A 13,595-nucleotide genomic window follows, 5' to 3' on the forward strand; every position below is an offset into this window, starting at 1 on the left:
GTTAAGCACATAGCTGCTTCAGCAGAGGTGTCCTGGGGCTCAATGCTGGTTTTATCATTTTTTTTGGTTAAATTTTGTTAGTGGGGCTGCCTGGCTGTCACCAAAATGAAAAACAAATTCTATAAGCAAACATTTTATTGGCCTGCAAAAGGACACATTGCCAAAGTAATCCCTGGCTGCGAAGGGAACTGCCGTGTATGCTGATGTGCTCCTTGTAAAAGAGCAGAACGCATTCACACTGAAGTTAGCCAATGTTTGAAGTGACCAGACCCACTGCCCCATGCTGTGTTCTACAGTGGATGGAAAGGTTATGTGAATGACACTACAACAGAATTTTGTTGTAATTTTCATATTACCAGTATGGGTCAACAGATATGGCACACAAAGATGCACCGATAAATGTCCTCGTCTCACTGCCAAGGACAAACCAATGACACAATGGTACTCTGAAAGCAATTCCACTGGATCTTACCCACACCATTGTGCGGTAACGGTGACACCACGCCAAGAAAGACTGTAGGGAAACCACTAAGTCTTCTGTGCCCCAAATGCAAAGCATTGGCAATTTTAAGAATCAAAACAATATGAAACAAAGGAAACAAAGAAAAGGCAAACAATGACAAATCAAACAAAAAATGAGCTTCATAAAGATAACACTTTCTATGATATTCTTTAATATGTCCTAATCTTTCTCATCCGGGTAGAACAGGCACGTCTACATCATCTGTGTACCAAAATATAGCTCCAATGCATTGATTTGGTGGGTGAAAATGCTTGAAACTAGATTTACTCACCAAAAGTTTTTTGCTTGAAACTGGTGGCTTTCAATGCACGCTATAATCGTTTGTTGTCCGTCAATAGTTTTTCCATATACCTTAAAAGAAAGAGCAACAAGTTACAATACAAGCCTGACTTAGCTGTAAGCATCCTTCAAAGGTTTTGATCGAAAAAATATTTATTTTGAAACCAGAATATAAAGGGTCATGTATGATAGCAGATGAAAACAGTCAAGTTTGGGTGGTTGTATATATATATATCTATATATAAAGTAAATATTCAACAGTCCTCTTGTTAACGTTCTTAAGCTGGAATCGTAATAATGTAATACGTGAATTCTCTTTCCTTTGATCCTTAGCAAGCCAGAGGATGAATGTCACAAGCTTAATCAGCACCCTGATGTAGTCTTTCTTTTCAGTAAAAACACATCCATTACACCACATAAAACTTTGCAGTTGTATATAAAATTATTGGCTGTAGTGGATGATCACTCCTGGTAACACAAGGTGCGAAGAGCTGTTACTGCACACTAGAGGATTACCAGTCCTGGGTTATTAGAATGAAAATTGATTTTCACTTACTTGGTTCCTGGAAATTAACACTTTTGCATACAGTCCCCTTATTGGGCCCCAGCCTAAGTAATGGACACTATTGTTTATCACTTCTGTATACAACCCTCATATACATGTTGATAACCCCTCTCTAAGGAACGAGCAATATAGGTAAAGCTCACCTATCAAGCTCTAAGGGATTACGTTCCTGACTATATACTGACTACTAGGCTCTAGGGATTATATCCTGTAAACAAACCACCAGTAAAAAGGCAGACATCTGCCACCAGCTACAAGTCACCGACAATTCTACAGTGAGAAGACAGTCCCTCCCGGGTCATCCTCTCTCTATACAGATGCCACTGTCACTCAGATTAACCCACTCCCAATTCTACATGATCTAAGTATTATCTTCTAAATCTGAACAACATCTTCTGGGATGGAAACTATCACCTGACCTAGACTTGATGCACTTGCATCAATACCCTAGCCTTTTATCAAGCTATTTCCATAAGAAATTGAACAAACCACTACAAGATCAAAATGATCAATAAACGTACCCAAGGAAAACTGACCTAGAGGAAGAGCTCAAAAATTTGCGACACCCTTAATGTCGCTTGCAAAAAGGAAATTAAAGATTAAGGTGAAGGGTGAGATCATGAATACTAGATTCCCAGATTGCAGGAACCCTCATTCCATCCCACACCATTTAATCCATTATGTAACCCTGTGACAGCAGCACAGGCACTTCCCACAAACACCCTCTAAAGCCATTACCACCCCTTCAATCCAGGGGCTCTTTAACACACATGCCCGACTTCCAATCCTAACTTAGGCCACAGCCAAATCACTTCACCCACATATCAGAGGCCCTCCCCTCCTTCCTTCCTTACACAGCCAATTCCCATCTCGGGGAAGCTGCATAACAAGAAAGGGACAGAAACCCAGTAGCAAAACTGCCTGCTCTTCAATGACCATTAACAAGAACAGTCCACATGTTCGATTTACTTCCACAAGCAGGACTGGACCTTGCTTTCATCACAGAAATGCGTTTTAGCAAAGGTTCCAAATCGACATGTTGCGAAGCCATTCCACCAGTATAACTGCATCAACAAAAATCATAACAAGATCGGAGGAGACCCACGAGTCATCCATAAGAAAAGCTTAAAATAGTCCACTTTAAGACTTTACCATGAGCGACTATGAATCTATGCTGGCGGAATGTCACAACTCCATCTTTTGCTTTTCTCTTTCTCTTGTTCTACAGACCACTGCAGAGTAACAGACAGTTTAAGGACGCTTTACTAGAAACACCGACGTAGATTTTACCATGCCAAACTATACAATCTAGGAAACTTCAACCTATGGTTTGCAAGGAATGATTGAACAAACAACAAAAATTGAAGCCATCACATTCAATTTCGAGGCCTTCAACCTCCTAACTCCAGCTCACTTAGCCGGCCACTCATTGGTCGTTTTATTTGCCCCTCATGACACACACCTCGGTAACTGACAACTTGCCAGTCATTAGGAGCACACACCATGTCATTATTTTTAGGATTAATCTACCGATCTAGAATACCACAAAGGTAGAAACAGCCATCAATGACTCCACAAAGACTATGGAAAAACTGAACTCCAAACACAACTATGACCTTGAAAAAAATCCACATCCATATGCGACCTTGGGAAATATCCACCTTCAACAACTGGGATGTTCACTGTATTGGACAGCTGGATACCACATAAAGACCGCACGTAGGAGCAACCTTAAAAGAAGACCGCATGGCTTAATGGCAAGATCAGAAAAATGAGAACACAACTCAAAATCTTCAAACACAAGTGGAGGAAGTCTAGGGATGAAAATGTAAAACTCCACCAGGCCCCTCAAAGTATCTAAAAAGCAAGCATCAGAGCCACATAATGATAAAACTGCTGTCCATACATTATTGATGAGGACTGTCCATTAAAGTAACTCCAAAAGACTGCAATGCTGAATTTTGCTTCAGTGTCAAAATGCAAACATACCGCAATTGCAAGACTTCTGCAACAAAATCTCCATGGAACAGATCTCAAAAACGGAAAAGATAAAAAAACACAACTATAACACGGATAAAACAAATAAGACCCCTCCCACATTTGACACTATCACTGCTAAGATGTACAATATCAAACTTCCATCTCCCACCACTTTCAAGGTCCTCTCCAAACAATATCCTTTGTACAACCTGTGCAGGTGAGGAACTGGAAGCATACTAAACATGAAAACCTCTTACATTAGAGCACTCCACATGAAAAAATAATCAACTCACCTAATCGAGCAAACTACAGGCCAATGTCTTATGGCCCGTTTCAAGGTAAAACTATTTGTGAGACCAGTTTTTAAATCAACATTCTTGTTTTACAGAGAAATACAACTGGCTATCGGAACAATGTTGATTCAGACATTGTAGAGCCACAAACACAGTCAGTCATCATATCCATATCTAATCACCTAACATTCATAGTGGACATAAACAGAGAAGCCCGTCCTACTGTTTCTGAACCAATCAGTAGCATTTGACACTTTCCATCACCAGATGCTAGTCAACAGACTCCATCTCGAAATATGCAAACACTTCAAAATGGATTGTCTCCTACTTCAAAAACAGACTACCATTTTTCATAACTTCCCCCTCACACCTAACATTGTGGTGTCCCCCATCTCTCCTCTCAGATTCAATATCTATCCAACCCCCCTCCCAACTGACATGATTACAATGTTCAACCTTACCTGTTACAACTATTCTGATTATATGAAAAACATGACCTCTAAAAGTCAAGACTTGCCAGTTTTTGGATTAGTCATGGATGAGGATTAACCATCTAAAGTTTAACATTGCAAGGACCGAGATCATGACACGTGGAAAACAGCACACACAATAGCCTATGGCCACATGCCCAAAGAAGTAGATGCCACACCAGTTATGTCAAGATAACCTTGGGGGAACGAGACTCAGATGCCACATGCCAACAAAATCATGAGGGGCACCTACAACACAATGAAGACACTGAAAAAAACATCTTCACATACCATGGCTACCAATAAAAACTACACATTGTCCTCATACTTGTTGTCTCCAAGTTCAACTATGCCAATAGCCTATATCCGGGAGTGCCTGTTTTCACCATAAGGCCTGAATCTACCTTTTGTAGGCCCAGATTCCGTTTTAGGCAAACAAGTCTCCAGCTCCTCTATTCCTGCAGAATCATTGTCAAGCTTGCCATAGTCGCAGAAGTTGTCAGACTTTCTGTCCAAGAACTGTGAGAGTGTCAAGTCTTTCAGACAATTACGTCAATAAAACACCTGATAGCTCAACGAGTGTAGCGGAGAGGAGGTGCTGCTCGCCCTGGCTGCCTGCAGCGCGACGCCTGGCGCGGCTGCCTGACACCTGTGCGATACCCCGAGACGCCTGCTATTCACTGTGATCGGAGGGGGGAAATAAGGGCTGTGCGCCCGCCTGATGCCGGACTTCGCCGAGACCTGGGCGCTCCGTGGTGCTGCCTGAGTTGGAAGTTGCCCAGTCAAAGAGGCCCATTTCACCGGCTCGTGAGTGGCGAGCGGGAGGGAGAGGGCAGCCGGCTGCGACCATTAGCGGGAAGGGGCTCAAAGGGAATTCACAAGGCAAACTTGATAAATTCGCCTATACCAAGGACTCCTCCGCGACGCCCGACAGTGGCGGGCGCACCGAGAAGATGGCGACGGACAAAGAGACGCCTAAAGTAACGCTGGAAGACATCATGGCTGCCTTGACACAAGTACAGACGACGGTGGGGTCAATCTCCACGGACGTGTCTCTTCTCCGAGCAGACTTCCAGAAAATGTCCGCCAGGGTTGCGGATGTTGAGCAGGTGACAGAGACCCTGGCGAAAGACTCGAGTTATCTCCTACAAAAGGTGTCCCAGCTGGAGACGGACAACAAGCGCATGGCGGCCAGGCTGGACGATCAAGAGGGGCGTTCTCGCCGCAACAACGTGCGCATTACAGGGATCCCTGAAAGCGAAGGGCACCCAGCTATGGACCTCTACATTGAAGACTTGATCAAGTCCAAGTTGCAACCCAGGGGCCTGTCTACCTTCTCGGTGGAACGCGCCCACAGGGTGCCCGGCGGCCGACCGCGAGTGGGTGCACCCCCGCGGCCCGTCTTGGCCCGCCTGTTCAATTTCCGCGACAGGGATGCCATTCTTCAGGCGGCGCGGGTGGCGCCGCCCATCCGTCTCCAGAACTCGACGGTGTCCTTCTTCCCGGACTATACGGCGGCGGTGGCGGCTCAGCGCCGAAGTTTCCTGGAGATCAAAAAGAAGCTGAGGGCCCGGGAACTTCCCTACGCTATGCTCTTCCCGGCGCGACTCCGTGTAGTGGCGGATGGCAAAACTGTATTTTGCAACACACCGGAGGAGGCCCACGACTGGCTGGAGGGCTGGCGCCCGGCTGCGGGTGGTGGACGCTCGGCCCGCAGGATGAGACGCATGGGGAGTGAGGAGGACTCTGAGGGCCGCGACCGGCGCGCAGAGGAGACTGAGGGGGAACCCAACGGCTGATGCCGCAGCGGCGGCGTGAAGCAGGAGACTCATATCTGGTGACCACCGATGCTGGACTGACCTACGTCCTATTGCCAGAGGATGTGAACGATGGGACCTGGGGACAGGGGATGTCTTGGTCTTCCTCGGACCCCACGCTCCTTACAGCGCAAGTACTGGTTGGGGTTTTGGGAATGGAGCACTCTGCTGAGTTGGGGTGGCGGGCAGTTCTGAGTCCGTGTGGCAGGGAGGCAGGGAGGGGAGTGGGGAATGTTTTGTAGTTTTGTTTTTCTGTTGAGGTTCTGTAGGACACGGGCCTTTGACCTACACTTATCGCACTTTCACTGCATGACACATGCATCACGCCACGTTATCCGCACCATGCTCCGTCACTTTGCTCACCCACCGTAATGTCTGAGATGCAGCGTGACCCACCCCCTGCCGGCGCTCTGACTCCGGTGCCACCCCTCTCTTTACTCACATGGAATGTACGGGGCTTGGGAGATAAAATTAAGCGGGGCCTGGTCCTGCACAGTCTCAAAAGATGTTCCCCGACGGTGGCCTTGCTCCAGGAGACCCACCTCACTGGCTCCACAACTAAAGCGCTTGACAGATGGGGGTATAAGATGGTGGCACACTCTGAATTCACCTCTGGGTCCCGGTGGGTTGGTATCCTGCTGCGGCGTCGGTCCCCCTTGATCGTGCTTAGTGTACACACGGACGGGGCTGGGCGTTTCGCCGCAGCGCACGTACAATGGGAGGGCCGGCCCATCAACATAGTGTCTGTCTATATCCCACCCGGACTGCATGCTTCGGCGCTCCCAGCACTCAGCGAATTCCTGCTCTCACTACCGGAGGGGGGGGGGGGAGGTATTATTGGGTGGCGACTTTAATGCGGTGATGGACGACCTCACTGACCGGTCTCCACCCAGGGGAAAGATTGGGGGAGTGTCTCGCCTCGCGGGCTTCGCGACGGCGATCGGACTAACGGACATATGGCGGCTGCATCATCCGACGGCACAGCACTACACGTATCACTCCGGGGTGCATGACAGTCTCACCCGCATTGACTACTTTCTAGGTTCCCCCGGTTGTCTCCAGAATGTTGACAGTATAAACATTCAACCCAGAGGCATCTCTGATCACTCCCCGATCCTCTTGCAATACGCCAGTTATCACCTACTGCGCCGTCGCGTTTATCCGCTACGCCCTAGCTACATTCGCCTGCCAAAGATCAGTAAATCCATAGTGCAAGCGACGAAATTCTACTTCCAAGAAAATGCAACTTCGGTCGACTCCCCTGCGATTCTCTGGGAGGCGTACAAAACGGTGGTGCGGGGCCGGGCGATGGCCGCCGTTTCGGAACACAAGCGCGAACAGGTAGCTGAACTACAATCGCTCGAGACCGAGCTCCGGGCGGCGGAGGCCCGCCAGGCCGCGGCTCCCTCCCGTGCAACCTCGCATGACCTGTATGTGGCTCAGACGAAATACAAAGAGCACCTCACAGAGCGAGTCCGGCAGCGCCTTGAGGCTTCGAGGCATACAGTTTACGATGTGGGGGACAAAACTGGTAGGTTACTGGCGTGGCTTGACAGGCGCGATGACGGCGCCAGGGGGATTGCGCAGCTGAGCACTGATGAGGGACTGACAGTAACAGACCCACGAGTAATAGTGCGCACTCTGGCGGAGCACTTCCGTGAAGTCTACTCCTCCAGCTCGTCCATGACGGTGGAGATGGCACTGACTTACGTCAAAGACCTGCAGATGCCCAAGCTCTCCCCTGAGGCTCGAGAGACGCTCGAGGCTGAGCTCACGGTGGAGGAGCTCCAGGCGGCTATCGGCGCGCTGCGGCCTGGTAAGGCGCTCGGACCGAACGGCATCCCAATCGAGCTTTATCAGCGACTCTCCGAGACGTTAACGCCACACCTGCTGAATATGTTCACGCATAGCCTTGAGGTGGGGGAACTCCCCGAGGACCAGCGGACGGCCACCATTGTGGTAATTCCGAAGCCGGGTAAGCCGATGGACCGATGCACCTCATACCGTCCCATTTCACTGATTAACGCGGAGGCAAAAATCCTCGCGAAGGTGTTGGCCGCCCGGCTCACACCTCACTTATCTGACGTTGTACACCCGGATCAATCCGGTTTTATGCCTGGCAGGAGTACGTCTCACAATCTGAGGCGGCTGCATGGGGTGCTGGCCCGAGTGGAGCGGTTGCAGGAACCGGCTGTTATTCTCTCCCTTGACGCACGAATGGCGTTCGACATGGTGGAGTGGCCCTTTCTTTTTGCGGTACTCCAGCATCTGGGGTTCGGACCAAAATTTTGTGCCTGGGTCCAGCTCCTCTATACTAAACCTCTAGCTCATGTCACGGCCAACGGACACATGTCGGATGACTTCCCATTGACACGTGGCACGAGACAGGGATGCCCTCTGTCACCTCTGCTTTTCGCCCTAGTGCTTGAGCCGTTGGCGGCTTGGATCCGCTGGGAGCCCATGATGCGGGGCCTCCGGTGGTCTGCCGACTGGGAGGACCGCGTCTCCCTCTACGTGGATGACATACTACTCTATTTGTCCTCCCCGAGGCGTTCCATCTTGACGCTATTGAACATCTGCGAGATTTTTGGCCGGGCGTCTGGGTACACGATCAACTGGTCGAAGTCGGTCCTCCTGGTACTAAGGGGCCCACTCCCGCGACTACCGCCGAGTTGCCCACTCCGGGTGGCGGAGGGGTCTTTCAAATACCTGGGAATACACATCGCGCTGGATCAGACGGAATTCTTCAAGCGCAATCTAAGCCCTCAGATAGACCGCCTTAAGCGGGACGTGCAGTACTGGGGAGCGCTGCCCCTGACCCTGATCGGAAGAGCGGCGCTCTTCAAGATGATGGCTCTACCGAGGTTTCTCTATGTACTGGAGAATACCCCATTCCAGGTGCCTCCGGCCTACTTCCGTGCGATAGCGGCACAGGTGTCCAGCCTGCTCTGGGGCAACAAGCCGGCGCGCATAGCGCAGTCTAAGCTGGTTTGCGGGTGGTATGATGGGGGAATTGCACTCCCAGATATCCAGCTTTATTACTGGGCGGCGCAACTAAAGGTGATTAACCAGTGGCTCCACGCGCCTCAATCTGACCCGGCATTCAAGGCGGATAGGGACGTGCTGGGTGAGAGGGGTATGCTGTCCCCACTGTATGATACCCGACTGGCCTCGAGGATGATCGGCCCTTTGCGGCAGACTATATCCATCTGGCATGCTGCTCAGGCCAAGTTGGGATGGCGAGGAGTCCTGACTCAGCTAACACCTCTGTGGGATGCCAAGAAGCTGGGACGTCTGAGAGACAGCAAGGGCTTCGACGCCTGGGATACCATTGGAATATCAACGATAGGCGATGTGTGGCACAAGGGGGAGGTTGTCCGGTTCGCGAGCTTGCAGCAGCAATACGAGCTGGCCCCCTCGGAATGGTTCCGATACCTCCAGATGAGGCATGCCTTAATGACACAACTGGCTCCTGGAGCGAAGGTTCCGGAGGCGTCCCCGCTGGAGGACAGGTTGCTGACGGAATATATGCCAAAGAAGGCCACTTCCTTCACGTACCGCAAGCTGGTCAACAATCTACCGGACCCTATGGGGACCCTGCGGGAGCGGTGGGCTAACGAGCTCGGCGATCTTGATGATCCAGAGTGGCGTGAGGCACTGGCCTCGCCGCGCGAGGCGGGTATACCCTCGAGGCTGCGACTGGTGCAACTTCGTATATTGCATCGCTCCTACTACACCAGATGCTTATTACACAGGCTGGGCAGGGCGCCACATCCCTTCTGCTTGCGGGGTTGTGGGGAGGAGGGAACCTTTTATCACACTATCTGGGACTGCCCACTCATTCAAGACTTCTGGAAACGAGTGCTGCGTACAATGTCACAGGCGTGTGGGATATTGCTGCTGCCGGAACCCAGACGCTGCTTGGTAAATGTGTGGGAGCCCAATGACCTTAATCGTCAGACGCAGGGTTGGGTGACACTGGGCATCATCACGGCCAAAAGAAATATAGCCCAAAAATGGGGTGCTGAGGAGGTGCCGCTGCTGTCCACGTGGCGCAAGGAAATGGACGCAGCCATGTTTGCAGAGCGTTCTGTATTCATTAGACGGGGATGCCCCCGCAAGTGGGACAAGGTCTGGGGGGCATGGAACAAGTACAGGGGTGAAATATGCGAGCCGCCGCCTCTTTCGGATGAGGATTCCTCTGACTCGGATGGCTAAGGGGACCTGTGGGGCGGTGAGGGGGTGGAGAACCAGAGTCTTTCGAACTGCATTGGAACTTGGGTTGGTTGAGGGAATGTGCAATGGGGTGGTGCTTTTTCTAGGGATATGTATACAAGGTCCATTTCAATGTCCTACTGTTTTCACGGTTTTACAAAACAATAAAATTTCTTTAAAAAAAATAAATAAAACACCTGATACAACATCAGTCTGAGACAAGTGTCTTATCACAATGTCCAGGTCAAATAAGAGCAAATACAGATGAATAGTCAAAACAGCGTAGTTTAATTGACATCCGTGTGCATTATATGATAATCAGGATATGTCTAGGACACACACCTGGATGAAAATAATCTAGGTTAGAAATTCCTGAACTTAAGGTAAAAAATTAATATCCTTGATCAGAGATAGTATAAAAGGGCTGCTGCCGGATCGCTTTTCAGGAGAGGTCCTTCGCCCAGATTATCACACAAGACACTGCCAGAGACAGTCTTGACTGCTGCCAGTGCACCAAGACGATGTGGATGACAAGCCGCGCTGAGTCCATGTATTTTTCCTTTCGCAGAGTCCACTGCCTACACACCTCTGATACCACAGCTTTTGCTATCAAGAAGGTATGCATTGCGTTGCTTCTCCCTAAGAAAGTCCAGATTGCAAGTTCTACTTTCCATGCTCTCAGTGTAGAGCATGGAAAGTAGGTTTTAGGGTGTTAGGTTTTAAATGAGATTTGAACTAAGCTAGAAATGTTAATTTTATTCTCATTCACAACGTGCCGATTTGCTTTTCTTAAAATATTCTGTGTGGTTATTTTCGATGTGCTGAGAAATACGTTCACTTAATTGCAATAAATGCCTCTAGTTAAAAAAGTGTAAATTTTTCTTAGTAACATTTGTGTGTGTGTGAGATAATGTAAAGAGCGTAAAAGGTTTGATTTGGGAACTACAATGCCTCAGGTCCCGGTTTAGGGATTGCTAGTAACTCAAAAGCAATGATGGTGCGTAACAGAAATGTCATGCAACTGGTGCTTGTGTACAGCGCTCTGACACTTGATACCTTCGGGTCAAGTTCGCGCTATATAAAACTCCGTAAAATATAAAAAAATGATTACACTTCAACAAAGTATTGGGTGGAGTTCTCCAGGGCTACAATAACCAGTCTTTCACATTCAGTGCTGGTGCATTGAACCAAGTTCACACATGGGTGAGAAAGCAAACCTTGCAGAGCTACGCTAGTCATAGTTTAATCAAAACTGATAGCTAGATGACCATATTTTAAAGCACTCTGCATCATTCACAGAGCTCCCTAATGAAAAGTGCCACTTTATTTATAAATTCAGAACAGGCTCCACTTTCTCAGTACAAGGTAGCCAACTCTGGAACTACCTGGCAGTCAAGATTAGCGTACAGAAGAATTTAACTTCAGAAGAAAGTGAAAATATTGTTGTTGAATAGAACCACAGCAATCACTGACTTGTCAACAGAACCCCGACCAATAAAAGCCTTTTATCAGCATAAGTACACTCCAACCACCACATCAAGAAGACAGGCACGTTACCAAACCGGGGGCCTCTTCCCAACATAGCCTCAGAGTAACCTTGTCACACAGATGGAATATGAGAACTGTGCAATCCCAACCATAAGATATGCTTCACAACTCAATAGTAGAACAAGTGTTTGCTAATCGGAATGAGATGAAAACACTGCCAGGCCCTGTCTGACCACCCAACTTGTTGCATACGTCCTCTGGCCAAGCCCAGCCTTTTTTTTTAATAGAAGGAATATGCTACTTACCAGTATGCATCTGTTCTTGGCATGTAGAGCTGCAGATCTACACACTGTGCATAGATCGCCATCTGGTGTTGGGCCTGGATGTTTGCACTTGTTTTTGTCTTGGAAAGTCTTTGGAAGTCACGAGGTATGGGACTCCTCCTTTGGATCATAGTGCGCATGGGCTTCGGCGCCATCCTCAGATTGTTTTTCGCCAGCAGGGAAATGATGGAGCTTAGTAAGAAATAGGAAAGATGCCCATGTGTGGCGTATCCAAGTAAGATAATACTGGAACAGATAAAGGTAGGCGGGTGGGCGTGTGTAGATCTGCAGCTCTACATGCCAAGAACAGATGCATACTGGTAAGTAGCACATTCCGTTCGAGGCATATGAGCTGCAGATTACACACTGTGCATAGATTGTAAAGCAGTATCCACCCCTAGCAGCGACCACCAGTATCTGTTGCAGTAGTTTGAAATAGTGTTTTGAGTACAGCCTGGCCCACACTAGCTTGTTGTTTGGTTTGCACATCAACAGTAGTGTTTTGTGAATGTGTGTGGTGTAGACCATGTAGATGCTCTGCAGATATCATCTAAAGGAATGTTTCCTAAAAATGCCATTGAAGCCCCTATCTTTTGTGTAGAGTGGGCTTTAGGAGGAACAGATAAGGAATATGCTACTTACCAGTATGCATCTGTTCTTGGCATGTAGAGCTGCAGATCTATACACTGCATAGATCGCCATCTGGTGTTGGGCCCGGATGTTTGCAGTTTGTTTTTCCTCTTGGAAAGTCTTTCGGAGTCACGAGGTTGGTGACTCCTCCTCTGGTTAGCATTGCGCATGGGCTTCGGCTCCATCCTCAGATTGTTTTTCGCCAGCAGGGAAAGATGGAGCCTAGTAGTAACAGTAAAGAAACCCATGTGTATTGCATCTAAATAGGATAAGACTGGAACGGATACAGGTAGCCGGGAGGCGGGTGGGCGTGTATAGATCTGCAGCTCTACATGCCAAGAACAGATGCATACTGGTAAGTAGCAAATTCCGTCGAGGCATATGAGCTGCAGATTATACACTGTGCATAGATTATATAGCAGTACCCAACCCTAGCGGCGACCACCGGCATCCGTTGCAGTAGTTTGAAACAGTGTTTTTAGTACAGCTTGGCCCACACTAGCTTGCTGCTTGGTTTGCACATCTACACAGTAATGTTTTGTGAAGGTGTGCGGTGTTAACCATGTCGCTGCCTTGCAGATGTCATCTAGTGGTATGTTCCCTAGGAAAGCTATAGAAGCCCCTATCTTCCTTGTAGAGTGGGCTTTAGGGGGAACCGATAGCGTTCGTTTTGCTTTGTGGTAGCAAATCTATATGCATTTTACAACCCACCTAGCTATCCCTGATTTGGAAATAGGGTTGCCTTTGTGTGGTAGGGAGAAGGAAACAAATAGCGGTTTGGTTTTTCTGAAAGGTTGTGTTCTCTGGATGTAGTAAAGTAAAGCCCTTTTAACATCCAGTGTGTGTAAGGCTCTTTCCGCAACTGTTTGGGGTTGCGAGAAAAAGACTGGTAATTCTACCAACTGGTTTAGATGGAATGGAGAAATGACTTTGGGTAGAAATTTGGGATTGGTGCGGAGTACAACCTTGTTGTGATGCATCTGAAGAAAAGGTTCCTGTATAGTGAGTGCCT

General features: G+C 48.6%; 1 protein-coding gene across 1 annotated transcript in view; it reads right to left on the bottom strand.

Moving 5' to 3' along the window:
- CAPZA2 (capping actin protein of muscle Z-line subunit alpha 2) overlaps positions 1–13,595 on the bottom strand; it is a 294,210-nt gene that overhangs the window by 134,773 nt on the left and 145,842 nt on the right. Inside the window, exon 6 of the mRNA XM_085653146.1 lies at positions 795–874. Within this exon, the coding sequence (XP_085509272.1) occupies positions 795–874 (80 nt within the window). The remainder of the gene's footprint in view (positions 1–794; positions 875–13,595) is intronic.

Source organism: Triturus cristatus, chromosome 4_1 (assembly GCF_964204655.1).
Source record: "Triturus cristatus chromosome 4_1, aTriCri1.1, whole genome shotgun sequence".
NCBI classification, from domain to species: Eukaryota; Metazoa; Chordata; class Amphibia; order Caudata; family Salamandridae; genus Triturus; species Triturus cristatus.